General features: G+C 39.8%; 1 protein-coding gene across 1 annotated transcript in view; it reads right to left on the reverse strand.

The window, feature by feature from the left end:
• The window catches only part of LOC128648381 (C-C motif chemokine 13), a 38926-nt gene that overhangs the window by 4999 nt on the left and 17148 nt on the right, over positions 1–16779 (reverse strand). The window contains exon 3 of the mRNA XM_053700986.1: positions 13594–13687. Coding sequence (XP_053556961.1) covers positions 13594–13687 — 94 coding nt within the window. The remainder of the gene's footprint in view (positions 1–13593; positions 13688–16779) is intronic.

Raw genomic sequence — 16779 nt, forward strand, 5'->3', positions numbered from 1 at the left:
GATTCAGAGGAAGACAAACCATTATACACATTACAGATCTACAGCCTTGAGAATAAAATTCCAGAACTGCAAGCAAAGGTGAATATTGATGGTAAACCTCTCATTATGGAAGTGGATACAGGAGCAGCAGTCTCTGTTATCACAGCTGCTGATTGGAACCGCCTGGGACTAAGGCAACCAATTGTTCCAACAGCTGTCACAATCCAAAAATATTCAAATGAAATAATAAAGCCTATTGGGTGTGTATCACCTACAGTGAAATTTAATGTTATAACTAAAAAGTTACGCCTCTACATTTTACCTAAAGGAGGACCACCTTTGTTTGGTAGATCCTGGATCCAAGCATTGGGCATGCCAAAGTTACCACAACAGTTACCGCTTAACAAACTGCTGGACCAAAGTGGGAATTCAAATTCTACTTGGATTAATTCACTAAAGCACAAATATAAGACTGTATTTGATGGGAACCTAGGTTTAGTGAAAGACAAGCAGATTCAGCTTCACCTAAAAGAAAATGCTATTTCAAAATTTTGTAAACCAAGAGTTGTACCATTTGCACTTAAACCTAAAATTGAAGCAGAACTAGAAAGACTACGAAATCAGGGGATTATTGTTCCAGTGTCTAGCAGTGAATGGGCTTCCCCAATAGTTCCTGTCAGAAAAAAAAATGGAGACATTCGCATCTGTGGAGATTTCAGAGTGGGCCTTAACCCTCAATTACTTGTATCCATTACCACGGATTGAAGAATTGTTTAGTTCTCTGGCAGGGGGTGAAAAATTTACAAAAATTGACTTGCATCAAGCATACTTACAGTTAGAGGTGCATCCAGACTCCAGACACCTGTTAACTATCAACACTCACAAAGGACTTTTTCAGTATACGCGAATGGTGTTTGGCATTGCCCCAGCACCTGCAGTGTGGCAACGGATAATGGATGAGATCTTGGCAGGTATTCCACATACCCACTGTATATTAGATGACATGCTTATCACTGGTGAAAATTATGCCACTCATAAAGCCAATGTTGAAGCTGTTTTACAGCGCCTACAGGAATTCGGACTGAAAGTTAACATGGAAAAGTGTGAGTTCTTCTGCAAGAGTTTAGAATATTGTGCACATGTAGTGGACAAGAATGGTCTCCACACAACTGCTGAAAAAACATAATTTATGCTTACCTGATAAATTCCTTTCTCCTGTAGTGTAGTCAGTCCACGGGTCATCCATTACTTATGGAATATATCTCTTCCTAACAGGAAACTGCAAGAGAATTACCCAGCAGAGCTGCTATATAGCTCCTCCCCTCACATATCATACTCAGTCATTCGACCAAAGCAGACGAGAAAGGAGGAACCATAGGGTACAGTGGTGACTGGAGTTTAATTAAAATTTAGACCTGCCGTAAAAACAGGGCGGGCCGTGGACTGACTACACTACAGGAGAAAGGAATTTATCAGGTAAGCATAAATTATGTTTTCTCCTGTTAAGTGTAGTCAGTCCACGGGTCATCCATTACTTATGGAATACCAATACCAAAGCTAAAGTACACGGATGAAGGCGACGAAGCAAAAGTGTCAAATTTGTAAAATTTTGAAAAAGTGTGAAGCGAAGACCAAGTCGCAGCCTTGCAAATCTGTTCAACAGAGGCCTCATTTTTAAAGGCCCAGGTGGAAGCCACAGCTCTAGTAGAATGAGCTGTAATCCTTTCAGGAGGCTGCTGTCCAGCAGTCTCATAGGCTAAGCGTATTATGCTACAAAGCCAAAAAGAGAGAGAGGTAGCCGAAGCCTTTTGACCTCTCCTCTGTCCAGAGTAAACGACAAACAGGGAAGAAGTTTGACGAAAATCCTTAGTTGCCTGCAAATAGAATTTCAGGGCACGGACTACGTCCAGATTATGCAAAAGTCGTTCCTTCTTTGAAGAAGGGTTAGGACACAGAGATGGAACAACAATCTCTTGATTGATATTCCTGTTAGTAACTACCTTAGGTAAGAACCCAGGTTTAGTACGCAGGACTACCTTGTCTGAATGAAAAATCAGATAAGGAGAATCACAATGTAAGGCAGATAACTCAGAGACTCTTCGAGCCGAGGAAATAGCCATCAAAAACAGAACTTTCCAAGATAACAGCTTGATATCAATGGAATGAAGGGGTTCAAATGGAACGCCTTGAAGAACATTAAGAACTAAGTTTAGGCTCCACGGCGGAGCAACAGACTTAAACACAGGCTTAATCCTAGTTAAAGCCTGACAGAAAGCCTGAACGTCTGGAACTTCAGCCAGACGTTTGTGTAGAAGAATAGACAGAGCAGAAATCTGTCCCTTTAACGAACTAGTAGATAAGCCCTTTTCTAAACCCTCTTGTAGAAAGGACAATATCCTAGGAATCCTAACCTTACTCCATGAGTAACTCTTGGATTCGCACCAATGTAAATATTTACGCCATATCTTATGGTAAATTTTTCTGGTAACAGGCTTCCTAGCCTGTATTAAGGTATCAATAACCGACTCCGAGAAGCCACGCTTTGATAGAATCAAGCGTTCAATCTCCATGCAGTCAGCCTCAGAGAAATTAGATTTGGATGTTTGAAAGGACCCTGAATTAGAAGGTCCTGTCTCAGAGGCAGAGACCACGGTGGACAGGACGACATGTCCACTAGGTCTGCATACCAGGTCCTGCGTGGCGCTATCAGAATCACCGAAGCTCTCTCCTGTTTGATCTTGGCAATCAAACGAGGAAGCATCGGGAATGGTGGAAACACATAAGCCATGTTGAAGACCCAAGGGGCTGTCAGAGCATCTATCAGCACCGCTCCCGGGTCCCTGGACCTGGATCCGTAACAAGGAAGCTTGGCGTTTTGACGAGACGCCATGAGATCCAGATCTGGTTTGCCCCAACGACGAATCAGTTGAGCAAAGACCTCCGGATGAAGCTCCCACTTCCCCGGATGAAAAGTCTGGCGACTTAGAAAATCCGCCTCCCAGTTCTCCACGCCTGGGATGTAGATCGCTGACAGGTGGCAAGAGTGAGACTCTGCCCAGCGAATTATCTTTGAGACTTCCAACATCGCTAGGGAACTTCTGGTTCCCCCTTGATGGTTGATGTAAGCCACAGTCGTGATGTTGTCCGACTGAAATCTGATGAACCTCAGAGTTGCTAACTGAGGCCAAGCTAGGAGAGCATTGAATATTGCTCTTAACTCCAGAATATTTATTGGGAGGAGTTTCTCCTCCTGAGTCCATAATCCCTGAGCTTTCAGGGAATTCCAGATTGCTCCCCAGCCTAGAAGGCTGGCGTCTGTTGTTACAATCGTCCAATCTGGCCTGCGAAAGGTCATCCCCTTGGACAGATGTGGCCGAGAAAGCCACCATAGAAAAGAATCTCTGGTCTCTTGATCCAGATTTAGTAGGGGGGACAAATCTGAGTAATCCCCGTTCCACTGACTTAGCATGCACAATTGCAGCGGTCTGAGATGCAGGCGCGCAAATGGTACTATGTCCATTGCCGCTACCATTAAGCCGATTACTTCCATGCACTGAGCTACTGACGGGTGCGGAATGGAGTGAAGGACACGGCAAGCATTTAGAAGTTTTAATAACCTGGCCTCTGTCAGGTAAATTTTCATCTCTACAGAATCTATAAGAGTCCCTAGAAAGGGAACTCTTGTAAGTGGTAATAGAGAACTCTTTTCCACGTTCACCTTCCACCCATGCGACCTCAGAAATGCCAGAACTATCTCTGTATGAGACTTGGCAGTTTGAAAACTTGACGCTTGTATCAGAATGTCGTCTAGGTACGGAGTCAACGCTATGCCTCGCGGTCTTAGTACCGCCAGAAGTGATCCTAGAATTTTTGTAAAGATTCTTGGAGCCGTAGCTAATCCGAAGGGAAGAGCTACAAACTGGTAATGCCTGTCTAGGAAGGCAAATCTCAGATACCGGTAATGGTCCTTGTGAATCGGTATGTGAAGGTAGGCATCCTTTAGATCCACTGTGGTCATGTACTGACCCTCTTGGATCATGGGAAGGATGGTTCGAATAGTTTCCATTTTGAATGATGGAACTCTTAGAAATTTGTTTAGGATTTTTAAGTCCAAGATTGGCCTGAAGGTTCCCTCTTTCTTGGGAACCACAAATAGGTTTGAATAGAATCCCTGCCCGTGTTCCGTCTGCGGAACTGGGTGGATTACCCCCATTAGTAAGAGGTCTTGTACACAGCGTAGAAACGCCTCTTTCTTTATTTGGTTTGCTGATAATCTTGAAAGATGAAATCTCCCCTGTGGAGGAGAAGTTTTGAAGTCCAGGAGATATCCCTGAGATATGATCTCCAACGCCCAGGGATCCTGGACATCTCTTGCCCAAGCCTGGGCGAAGAGAGAAAGTCTGCCCCCCACTAGATCCGTTTCCGGATAGGGGGCCCTCTCTTCATGCTGTTTTGGGGGCAGCAGCAGGTTTCTTGGCCTGCTTGCCCCTGTTCCAGGACTGGTTAACTTTCCAGCCCTGTCTGTAACGAGCAACAGCTCCTTCCTGTTTTGGAGCGGAGGAAGTTGATGCTGCTCCTGCCTTGAAGTTACGAAAGGCACGAAAATTAGACTGTTTGGCCTTTGATTTGGCCCTGTCCTGAGGTAGAGCATGGCCCTTACCTCCCGTAATGTCAGCAATAATTTCTTTCAAGCCGGGCCCGAATAAGGTCTGCCCTTTGAAAGGAATATTAAGCAATTTAGATTTAGAAGTCACGTCAGCTGACCAGGATTTAAGCCATAGCGCTCTGCGCGCTTGGATGGCGAATCCGGAGTTCTTAGCCGTAAGTTTGGTTAAATGCACAACGGCATCAGAAACAAATGCGTTAGCTAGCTTAAGTGTCTTAAGCTTGTTGATTATTTCATCCAATGGAGCTGAGCGAATGGCCTCTTCCAGAGACTCAAACCAGAATGCTGCCGCAGCAGTGACAGGCGCAATGCATGCGAGGGGCTGTAAAATAAAACCTTGTTGAACAAACATTTTCTTAAGGTAACCCTCTAATTTTTTATCCATTGGATCTGAAAAGGCACAACTATCCTCCACCGGGATAGTGGTACGCTTAGCTAAAGTAGAAACTGCTCCCTCCACCTTAGGGACCGTCTGCCATAAGTCTCGTGTGGTGGCGTCAATAGGAAACATTTTCCTAAATATGGGAGGAGGGGTAAAAGGCACACCCGGTCTATCCCACTCCTTGCTAATAATCTCTGTAAGCCTTTTTGGTATAGGAAATACGTCAGTACACACCGGTACCGCATAGTATCTATCCAACCTACATAATTTCTCTGGAATTGCAACCGTGTTACAATCATTCAGAGCCGCTAATACCTCCCCTAGCAATGTGCGGAGGTTCTCTAGCTTAAATTTAAAATTGGAAATCTCTGAATCCAGTCTCCCTGGATCAGATCCGTCACCCACAGAATGAAGCTCTCCGTCCTCACGTTCTGCAAACTGTGACGCAGTATCTGACATGGCTCTCATCTCATCCGCGCGCTCTATCCTTAACCCAGAGCTATCGCGCTTGCCTCTTAATTCTGGCAACTTAGATAATACTTCTGTCATAACAGTAGCCATGTCTTGCAAAGTGATTTGTAAGGGCCTCCCTGATGTACTTGGCGCCACAAAATCACGCACCTCCTGAGCGGGAGGCGAAGGTACTGACACGTGAGGAGAGTTAGTCGGCATAACTTCCCCCTCGTCTTCTGGTGATAATTTTTTTACATGTAAAGATTGACTTTTATTTAAAGTAGCATCAATGCAATTAGTACACAAATTTCTATTGGGCTCCACATTGGCCTTTAAACATAGTGAACAAAGAGATTCATCTGAGTCAGACATGTTTAAACAAACTAGCAATGAGACTAGCAAACTTGGAAATACTTTTCAAAATTAATTTACAAGCAATATAAAAAACGTTACTGTGCCTTTAAGAAGCACAGAAAAACTGACACAGTTGAAATAACAATGACCAAAATAGTTATAGCAACCAAATTTTCACAGTAAATGTATTAAGTTAGCAAAGGATTGCACCCACCAGCAAATGGATGATTAACCCCTTAGTACCCAAAAACGGATAACAATTATATAATTAACGTTTTTCTCAGTCAAATACACTGTCACAGGACTGCTGTGCCTGATTACCTCCCTCAAAATGGATTTTGAAGACCCCTGAGACGATCTGGATCATGGAGGATGAAGTAGACAGATTGTGACTGAATTTTTACTGTGCAAAAAAGCGCTAAAATAGGCCCCTCCCACTCATATTACAATAGTGGGGAAGCTCAGAAACTGTTTCTATGCAGAAAACAAAAATGGCCATGTGGTAAAAATCATGCCCTAATAAGTTTTATCACCAAGTACCTCACAAAAACGATTAACAAGCCAGTAAACGTTTTAAACATACATTTGAAAGTTATGTATTATTATTAATAAGCCTGCTACCAGTCGTTTTTACTGCAGTTAAGGCTCATACATGATTTCAGTATTAACAGTATTTTCAGAGTCAATTCCATTCCTTAGAAAAATACATTCAGTGTACACACACACACACATCAGCCTGATACCAGTCGCTATCACTGCATTTAAGGCTGAACTTACTTTACAATGGTATCAGCAGTATTTTCTCAGTCAATTCCATTCCTCAGAAAATAAATTACTGCACATACCTCATTTGTTGCAGGGGAGCCCTGCATGCTATTCCCCTTCTCTGAAGTTACCTCACTCCTCAGATGAGAAACAGCCAGTGGATCTTAGTTACGTCTGCTAAGACCATAGAAAAAAACCCAGGCAGATTCTTCTTCTAATGCTGCCTGAGAATAAACAGCACACTCCGGTGCCATTTAAAAATAACAAACTTTTGATTGTAGAAATAAACTGAGTTAAAAAACACCACAGATCTCTCACAGCTTCCTTTTTAGTTAGGCTGCAAGAGAATGACTGAGTATGATATGTGAGGGGAGGAGCTATATAGCAGCTCTGCTGGGTAATTCTCTTGCAGTTTCCTGTTAGGAAGAGATATATTCCATAAGTAATGGATGACCTGTGGACTGACTACACTTAACAGGAGAAAGTGAAAGCGCTGGTTCATGCTCCCACCCCTGTTAATGTATCTCAGCTACGTTCTTATTTGGGGTTGCTCAATTACTATCACAGATTTTTACCAAATTTGGCTCATTTACTATATCCACTACACCGCCTTTTAGATAGTAAAAACCAATGGGCCTGGACTGACTTATGTACACGAGCATTTGAACGCTCAAAGCAACTTCTTCTGGAATCAAGACTCCTTGTCCACTATGACCTTAAGAAGCCTTTGGTACTAGCCTGCGATGCTTCACCATATGGTTTAGGCGCAGTACTTTCACACATTATGCCCGATGGTTCTGAACGTCCTGTGTCTTTTGCGTCCAGATCTCTAACTCCATCTGAGAGAAATTATGCCCAGATTGATCGAGAAGCTTTAGCAATAATTTGGGCTGTGAAGAAATTCCACATTTATATATATGGCAGACCTTTTACTCTGATCACGGATCATAAACCACTCTAGTCCATTCTGCACCCTCAGAAGGGTATCTCCAACACAACAGCTGCTCGACTTCAGCGCTATGCACTTCAGCTGGCGGCTTACAACTACTCCAATAAATATCGATGCCACAGTGATCATACGAATGTGGATATGTTTTCAAGATTACCAATGGTACATCACATGATAGCATCTTCTAACATCATAGAAACCCCTCCACAGCCTGTAAATCTAAATTCCAAAGTGATTGCTACTTATACATGCTCTGATTCTACCTTACAGGAAATTAAGTATTTCGTTCAACATGGGTGGCCTAAAGTGGTTCGCTCTGACCTTCAGCCATATTTTACAAGGAAGAAGGAAATTGTGCATGACTCAGGCTGTCTGTTATGGGGGTCACGAGTGATAATTCTGACCTTACTGCAAACATTAGCATTAAAGTTACTACACAGCTCACATCAGGGTGTAGTAAAAATGAAGCAAAGAGCACGAGAATATTTATGGTGGCCTAAATTGGATACAGATATTGCTTCTTATGTAGCTGCTTGCAATGCATGTGCACAGACACAGTGGAATCCCAGCAGGGACACCTCAAAAACTTGGCCATGGCCAAATGAACCTTGGACAAGAATCCATGTTGATTTTGCAGGGCCAGTGGATGGACGAATGTATTTGGTGGCTGTGGATGCTCATTCCAAGTGGCCAGAAGTAGTTCAAATGTCAAGTACTACAACACAACAAACCATTGTCGTTCTTTCCAGTATGTTTGCAAGATTTGGACTGCCACAAACTTTAGTCTCAGACAATGGTCCACAGTTCATATCACATGAATTTGAAACATTTCTAGCTACAAATAACATCAAACACTGTAAGACAGCTCCATATTTTCCAGCCTCTAATGGACAGGCTGAAAGATTTGTACAAACTTTAAAACGCCACTTAGCTGTCTCTCACAAATCAAAATTTAATCCAAACTCCCTTTCTAACTTTTTGTTTAACTATCGAAACACTCCCCATGCCACTACTGGGCTATCACCTGCAATGTTAATGTTTGGAAGATGCCTGAGAACTCCACTGGATAAAGTTAGACCAGAACATTTCAAACAAGAGTTGAACACTTCTAGTGTTTCAGAATTTGTCATTCATGACAGAGTATGGGTTAGAAACTACCGTGGCCCAAATAAATGGATTCCAGCTGTCATAATACAAGGCATGGGCAACAGAATGTTTAAAGTTCAACTACAAGCTGGTGGTACAGTTTCCCGCCATGTAGAACAAATGAGACATAGATCTCAACCAGCTACACAAATATCCAATGATTCAGATGGTGAGGATATCTGGCATGGAGTGTGGTGCCCACCTGAGTCTTCTGAGGATGAAAATATAATGAACACAACTGAAACAGATCAACCTCAGAATGATTCTGTCCAACAACAAAATATCACAGATGATCAACAACCGTTGGGTACTCCTCCACAGACTATTTCTCCTGAACCAAATACTCTACGGCCCTCTAGAAACAGAAGGCCACCTTCTAGATGGCAATGTGAGGATTCAGTGAGAGCAAGGAATGACCTAATCCAAAGGTGGACTTATCGCAGAAAACATAACTGTGACTAAAATCTAGGCTGCAACCTAGGTCTTGTGCATAGACTATAAAGATAAACTGTTCTAAGTACAAGTGTATGGTTTAGTGATAAACATGTATGTCTATTACTTGTTGTATGTTACAATATTATCCACTGTCTGTTCTTTATTTTTATTTATTTTTTATATTTATTTTATTTTGAGAAAAAAGGGGATGTTAAGATTACTGCAGCTTTTACTGTATCTTTGCACTAACCTTGTTTTATCATTATATGTTAGAAGTGCTGCAGCTTTAAGCTCAGCTCACCACACCCTCTGGGTGTGTCTGGGTCTCTGTGACATCATCAGAAGCCATGTTAGTTTTACTGATGGAACCTGCTAGTAAATAGCCATGTGGCTGTAGCTGAATAAAAGTTATCTAAAGTTCCTGCTGCAGAGTCTCAGTGATATGTGCAAGAGACATCAGACACAAGGTAACAGCACACAACTGAATGTTCTAATCCTGACTACACACAGAACATAACAGTATGTATGTGTGTATATGTATGTATGTATATGTATGTATGTGTATATGTATGTATATATGTATGTATATACTGTATGTATGTATGTATATATGTATGTATGTATGTGTGTATATGTATGTATGTATGTGTATATGTATGTATATATGTATGTATGTGTGTATATGTATGTATATATGTATGTATGTGTGTATATGTATGTATGTATGTGTATATGTATGTATATATGTATGTATGTGTGTATATGTATGTATATATGTATGTATGTGTGTATATGTATGTATGTATGTGTATATGTATGTATATAAGTATGTATGTGTGTATATGTATGTATATATGTATGTATGTGTGTATATGTATGTGTATGTATGTGTATATGTATGTATATATGTATGTGTGTATATGTATGTATGTATATGTATGTATGTGTGTATATGTATGTATATGTATGTATGTGTATATGTATGTATATATGTATGTGTGTATATGTATGTATGTATATGTATGTATGTGTGTATATGTATGTATGTATGTATATATATGTATGTATGTGTATATGTATGTATATATACTGTATGTATATATATATATATATATATATATATATATATATATATATATATATATATATATATATATATATATATATATATGTGTGTGCGTGTGTGTGTACAGATGTATTTATGTATGTATTTACAGATATATACACATATAAACACATAAACACATATGTATACACACACATAATATATATATGTGCATTGGAGCCTTTTGCAGTTTAGTAGATGAAAGCATGTTAAAGCATATTTATGTAACATTCATATTTAATAAAGTGTTATACTGTGTATTCACTGTAAATATTTTGCACTCCAATGTTCTGCACATAGGGAATATGTTCTATAAATATATATATATACAAAACACAGGTGGGTCAGCACTCTCAGGCCGGACTGGGTACACATCCTATGACCCTGCAACATGCACAGCCCTGGGTGCAAACCAGCACTCTCAGGAAGCTGCACTGTCACCAGAGTCACAGGCAGTTAACCCCAGTCAGGCCTGGGTGCAAGGCCCAAACAGGGAAAATTACAAAAAAATAATACATTAATATAGCACACAGAGAAAGTCCAGCACTCACTGACAAGCTCTCAACTAAGATAAAAAGCAGCAAAGGAAGAGTTAGTTACCGCATCTGGCCAAATGGGAAAAGCCCAGGTACCTCCTCGAGGTCTCTTCCAAAAAACCTGGGTCATAGGATGTGTACCCAGTCCGGCCTGAGAGTGCTGACCCCACCCGTGTTTTGTATATGTTTGGGGAGATTACATAAGCCTGTGCACCCTCCATTTTTTCACAGTTGCTTTTTTTCATAGTTGTTTGATTGTGAGCCTGCATTGTGTGGCTGTTTAGGGACCATAAACAAATAAAAAACAAATTACAAGATATTTAAACTAATTACACCTAATCTAATAGCCCTATCAAAATAAAAAAAGCCCCACCAAAATAAAAAAAAACCTAGCCTTAAAAGGACCTTTTGCGGGGCATTGCCCCAAAGAAATCAGCTCTTTTACCTGTAAAAAAATACAAACAACCCCCCAACAGTAAAACCCACCACCCACACAACCAACCCCCCAAATAAAACCCTAACTAAAAAAACCTAAGCTCCCCATTGCCCGGAATAGGGCATTTGGATGAGCATTGCCCTTAAAAGGGCATTTAGCTCTATTGCTGCCCAAACCCTAACCTAAAAATAAAACCCACCGAATAAACCCTTAAAAAAAACTAACACTAACCCCCGAAGATCCACTTACAGTTTTAAAGACTGGACATCCATCCTCAACAAAGCCGGGAGAAGTCCTCAACGAAGCGGCAAGAAGTCCTCAATGAAGCCGGGAGAAGTGGTCCTCCAGATGGGCAGAAGTCTTCATCCAGACGGCATCTTCTATCTTCATCCATCTGGTGCGGAGCGGGTCCATCTTCAAGACATCTGGCGTGGAGCATACTCTTCTTCCGACGACTCCCGACGAATGAAGGTTCCTTTAAGTGACGTCATCCAAGATGGCGCCCCTTAGATTCTGATTGGCTGATAGAATTCTATCAGTCAATTGGAATTAAGGTTGAAAAAATCCTATTAACTGATGCAATCAGCCAATAGGATTCACCTTCAGTCCTAATGGCTGATCCAATCAGCCAATAGGATTGAGCTCGCATTCTATTGACTTATTGGAACAGTTTAGGCTAGGTTTTTTTTTTATTTTGATAGGGCTATTAGATTAGGTGTAATTAGTTTCAATATCTTGTAATTTGTTTTTTATTTTGTGTAATTTAGTGTTTTGTATTTTTTGTAAATTAGGTACTGTATTTGTATTTAATTTAGTTAATTGTATTTAATTTAGGTAATTTATTTAATTGTAGTGTAAGGTTAGATGTTAGTGTAAGACAGGTTAGGATGTATTTTACAGGTACATTTGTATTTATTTTAGCTAGGTAGTTAGTAAATAGTTAATATTTATATATATTTAGTAACTATTCTACCTAGTTAAAATAAATACAAACTTGCCTGTAAAATAAAAATAAACCCTAAGCTAGATACAGGTAAGTATTTAGTTTTAAATAGGAATTATTTAGTTATTAATAGTAGATTTTCTTTAGATTTATTTTAATTATATTTAAGTTAGTGGGTGTTAGGGTTAGGGTTAGACTTAGGTTCAGGGGTTAATAAATTTAGTATAGTGGCGGCGACGTTGGGGGCGGCAGATTAGGGGTTAATAAATGTAGATAGGTGGCGGCGATGTTAGGGACGGCAGATTAGGGGTTAATAATATTTTTAACTAGTGTTTGCGATGCGGGAGTATGGCGGTTTAGGGGTTAATATGTTTATTATAATGGCAGCGATGTCGGGAGCGGAAGATTAGGGGTTAATACATTTATTTTAGTGTTTGCAATGCGGGAGGGCCTCGGTTTAGGGGTTAATAGGTAGTTTATGGGTGTTAGTGTACTTTTTAGCACTTTAGTTATGAGTTTTATGTTACAACTTTGTAGCGTAAAACTCATAACTACTGACTTTAGATGGCGTTACGGATCTTGGCGGTATAGGGTGTACCGCTCACTTTTTGGCCTCCCAGGAAAAGCTTGTAATATCGGCGCTATGAAAATCCCATTTAAAAAAGATATTACGCAATTTGCGTAAATTGATTTGCGTTATGGCCAAAAAAGTGTGAGGTGCCCCTAAATTTGCAGGACTCGTAATAGCAGCGGTAGTGAAAAAGCAGCGTTATAACCTAACGCTGCTTTTTCACCATAGCGCAAAACTGGTAATCTAGCCGATTGTTAAATGAGGAAATTTGTTTAAAATGACAAACAAAGCAATCTTATACACAATATACGCTGAACTATTGAACTTCGAATAAAATGATAATGAATGCTATTAAGCAAGCAAACTTACAGCAATGTATCACACACTTTTTATAATTTACAAAACCCTCATCCATAACAATAAACCTTCCCTCTGGCACAGACCAATCACACTCATTACATTAAAGCGAGTAATTAAATACTGTAACCAGTAACCAAACACTGCAGCACATATCCAGCTCTAAACAATATAACTGCAATAACAATATTCAACTAAAGGGATGAAACCTAAACATTTTCTTTTGTGTTTAAGACAAAGAAAACAATTTTAAAAAGTTTGCAAATTAAACAAAAAGGTACCAAGCGAACGAAGAGAAATTGATAACAGAAGTAAAATAGAAAGTTGTATAAAATCACATGCTCTAAATGAATCATGACAATTTTGGGTTTTATATCACTTAATGTTACGTTTTAAAAATAAAAAATAACATTAGTGAAATCTCTCTTTAGCGCAGAACAAACGCCTCCAAAGCTCTGGTTTTAGGTCAATAAATATATCCAGCGCTTTACTTCTATTTATAATAAAACAAATTACCTCTTTTTTGCGATTGTCTAATTTGTTTATCAGATCCTGCACCCACTGCTCATCGGGAGATGCACAAAAATGTGTGTTTATACGGGTGACAAATCTGGGGACAGTAAGAATAAAATAGATAAATAACCACAACTCCAGCAACCTGTGAGTCTTGTTAACTTTCTCTTTCTTTCGACAGATATTTTATTTAGTTACCAGAAAAAATAAAGTACATTTCCATTTTAAAGAGAGATTTTTTTTTCTAAATATCTTTTTAAAGGGCTACTAGAAAGTGATTTGTATTAGAACATAATATTATTGCTGCCTCCATATAATTGTTTAAACCTGTAAGGTGGTAAACACCTTTAAATAACTGTAAAACTAACAATATAAACAGGAAACTACATAATAATGTAGTATTACTCAGCATGCTGTTAATTACATCCCTAGATGATATTTTTTCTATCCTCACACCTAGTACTGGGTCAGTACTGTTTTATGCCAGAGAGGTCGCACAAAAAAACACCATGCTGGCCTTGTCCATATAAGGCAAATAGTGGTTTGGCTATTCAAAACTATTACAGCAAGCAAGATGTTAATTTATTTTAAAATGTTTAGACTTTGCTGATGCTATTCTATAACAAGACCACAAAAGTGTCTTGAAATGACAATGTGTTAACTGTTGCATTATTATTATTATTATTAGCTATTTGAAGAGTGCCAACAGAATCCACAGCACAATAAACAAATGTATGATATGCAAAGTAGCGTTTATCGGGAACAAGTGTTTGGTGGAAAGCCTTGCTGAGAGTTGCATTGTTTCTAAGTCAGCTTTGATGAAGGCGATCTACAAACAGCTTGGCTCATAGGCTTACATGCTAAGGGGGTTCAGGGGATGACTAAAGGAAGAGAGGAATTAAGATAAGAAAATGTTAGTGTACATTGTATGCATCCCTGAAAAGTACAGTCTTTAGAAACACTTGAAACTTGAAAAACTAGGGGAGAGTCTTGTGGACCAAGGCAGAGAGTTCCACAAGATAGGGGCCAATATGGAGAAGTCCTGTAGACAGGAGTATGAGGAGGTGATGAGAGGCGCAGAGAAGGAGGTCATGAGCAGAGTGAAGGGGACGGGAGGGAGAATATTTGGAGACAAAGTCAGAGATATAGTGGGAAGCAGTGTTATTGAGGGCCTTGAATGTCGCAGTCAGGATTTTGTGTTATATTCTGGAAGTTAAAGGAAGACTGGCAGATAGGTGCAGCAGATGAAAAGCAATGTGTAACGAAGATCAGTCTTGCAGAGGCATTCATTTTGGATTGTAAAGGAGATAGACGGACATGCATGGTTGGGGTAATGATGTTATTATCAACAGTTACAGAAAGAAGGGGGTAGGAATTTTGGAAGAAGGGGGGTAAGGAGCTAAGTTTTGGAGAGATTTAATTTAAGGTAGTGAGAGGAGATCGAAGATGAAATATGAGAATGACCGTTAGTGACACAAGTTAGCAAGGAAGTTGATATGTCTGTGTCAGAGAACATCACTTATTTGTGTTGCACACTTTACCTATGTACTTATTTCACACCACTTGTAATTTTGCTAACATTATTTTGCTAACATAAGTTTCTGTCTGTTCTGCCTGTGTTCCACACCTGCTTCCTGTAGCCTAACCACAACGCTCAGAGCTAAGTTCCATGACCCATATACTGTCTACATGATTTCCTGTAAGCTGCAAAATACATTTTTTTCTTTGTTACAAAATACATTTTTTTCTCCTCCTCTTCATGTCTGTCTCTTTTTTTTCATATATGTTATGTTGCATGCCAATAAGGCCAGTAGGAAATATATTACTGTGTTAGGCTTGGCCAATAAGATGATGCTACGCACCAGAAATGCCCACGTGTGCCCAAATGTATCCACGTCTATATATTGTGCTTTTGGGTCCACAATAAACGAAACCTTTGCTAATGATAACCTGCCTGTGTGTGTTATTTTGGTAATTGTTTCCCAGACGTCTGAGAAGGTCACTGTTTTCATCTAAGACTCATCTTCCAATATTGTCCCGGGATAATAATTCCTAACAATCTGGTGTCAGAAGCTGGGATTGGCCACAAGAGGGACCCTCCTCGACGGGGTGAGTAATTTTGTCTAAACTTTTGTGACTTGATTTCTGTACCCTGTTGGTGGGGGCCCGTTAAGGTCAATACAGTTAGTTGGGATTTTTTTTTGTCTTTGGTAGAACCCGGGTGGGTAAAAAAAAAAAAGTGTCTAGGGAGACCTCCATGGAGCTTAAGTTTAAGGTTTAATTTGGCCCTCTGAAGTCTTGGTTGAGACCAGTACCTTATTGCTGCTATTTATGTTTTGTCTTGTTATTGCAACTCTATTATAAGTACATATACGCAAGTGTAAGACGCACCGTTTACCTTGTCGAAAGTCACTGCCTAATGATGCACGGATAAACGATAGCACGGTGACACCTGTATAGAATGTGCACTTTTGCTTCATATTGTAATTGTTCTGTTATTTGAGTCATATGTATCATGAAATTATTTGTTTTATATGTTCTGTATTACTCATATTGTATACTGTTTGTATTTTAATATTGCGATTCTATTATGAGGACATAGACACAACTCGTGTCCTGTGTTCACTATCGCTCACCATTTCTTATTGTATTTTCATTGTATATTTCATTGCTGCTATTTTATTATAAGGACATAAGGTTCATCCTGTGTCTACTATTGCATGAGTTAGTGGAGACAACAACTGACTTTAAGTACTAAGATACTCCGTCCTGGCTAGCAGTTTTGAAGACTACATGTAACAGTGTATGAAACAGCTGTTGTTAGTGACGGATTAGTCAGAACTTGCCTCCATTAGACGCTAAATCCCTTTGATTGTGTGTGTGTGTAAGGCTATTACTGGTCAGGGGTCATGGGGACCGGTCAAAGTAAACAAAGCCAAACTGAGGGAGAAACATGTAAACAATTTGTGGCCAGACAGGAGGATGTAGGGTGGGCAATGGTCATCCCATTTTTAGATGACGTCAGTGGCTATACAGAGTATATAGATCCAAGAAATGCATTTCCTAGGAGTGGTTGTAATTGTAAATTTCATAAAGACATGTTAAGAGGTTTGTGTTTGGGAAATGAAAAAGCATTTGATTTGTATACAGGAGATCCCGATTGGGACATGCAATACATGAGACAAGCTG

The sequence above is a fragment of the Bombina bombina genome, chromosome 2 (genome assembly GCF_027579735.1).
Source record: "Bombina bombina isolate aBomBom1 chromosome 2, aBomBom1.pri, whole genome shotgun sequence".
Taxonomy (NCBI): Eukaryota; Metazoa; Chordata; class Amphibia; order Anura; family Bombinatoridae; genus Bombina; species Bombina bombina.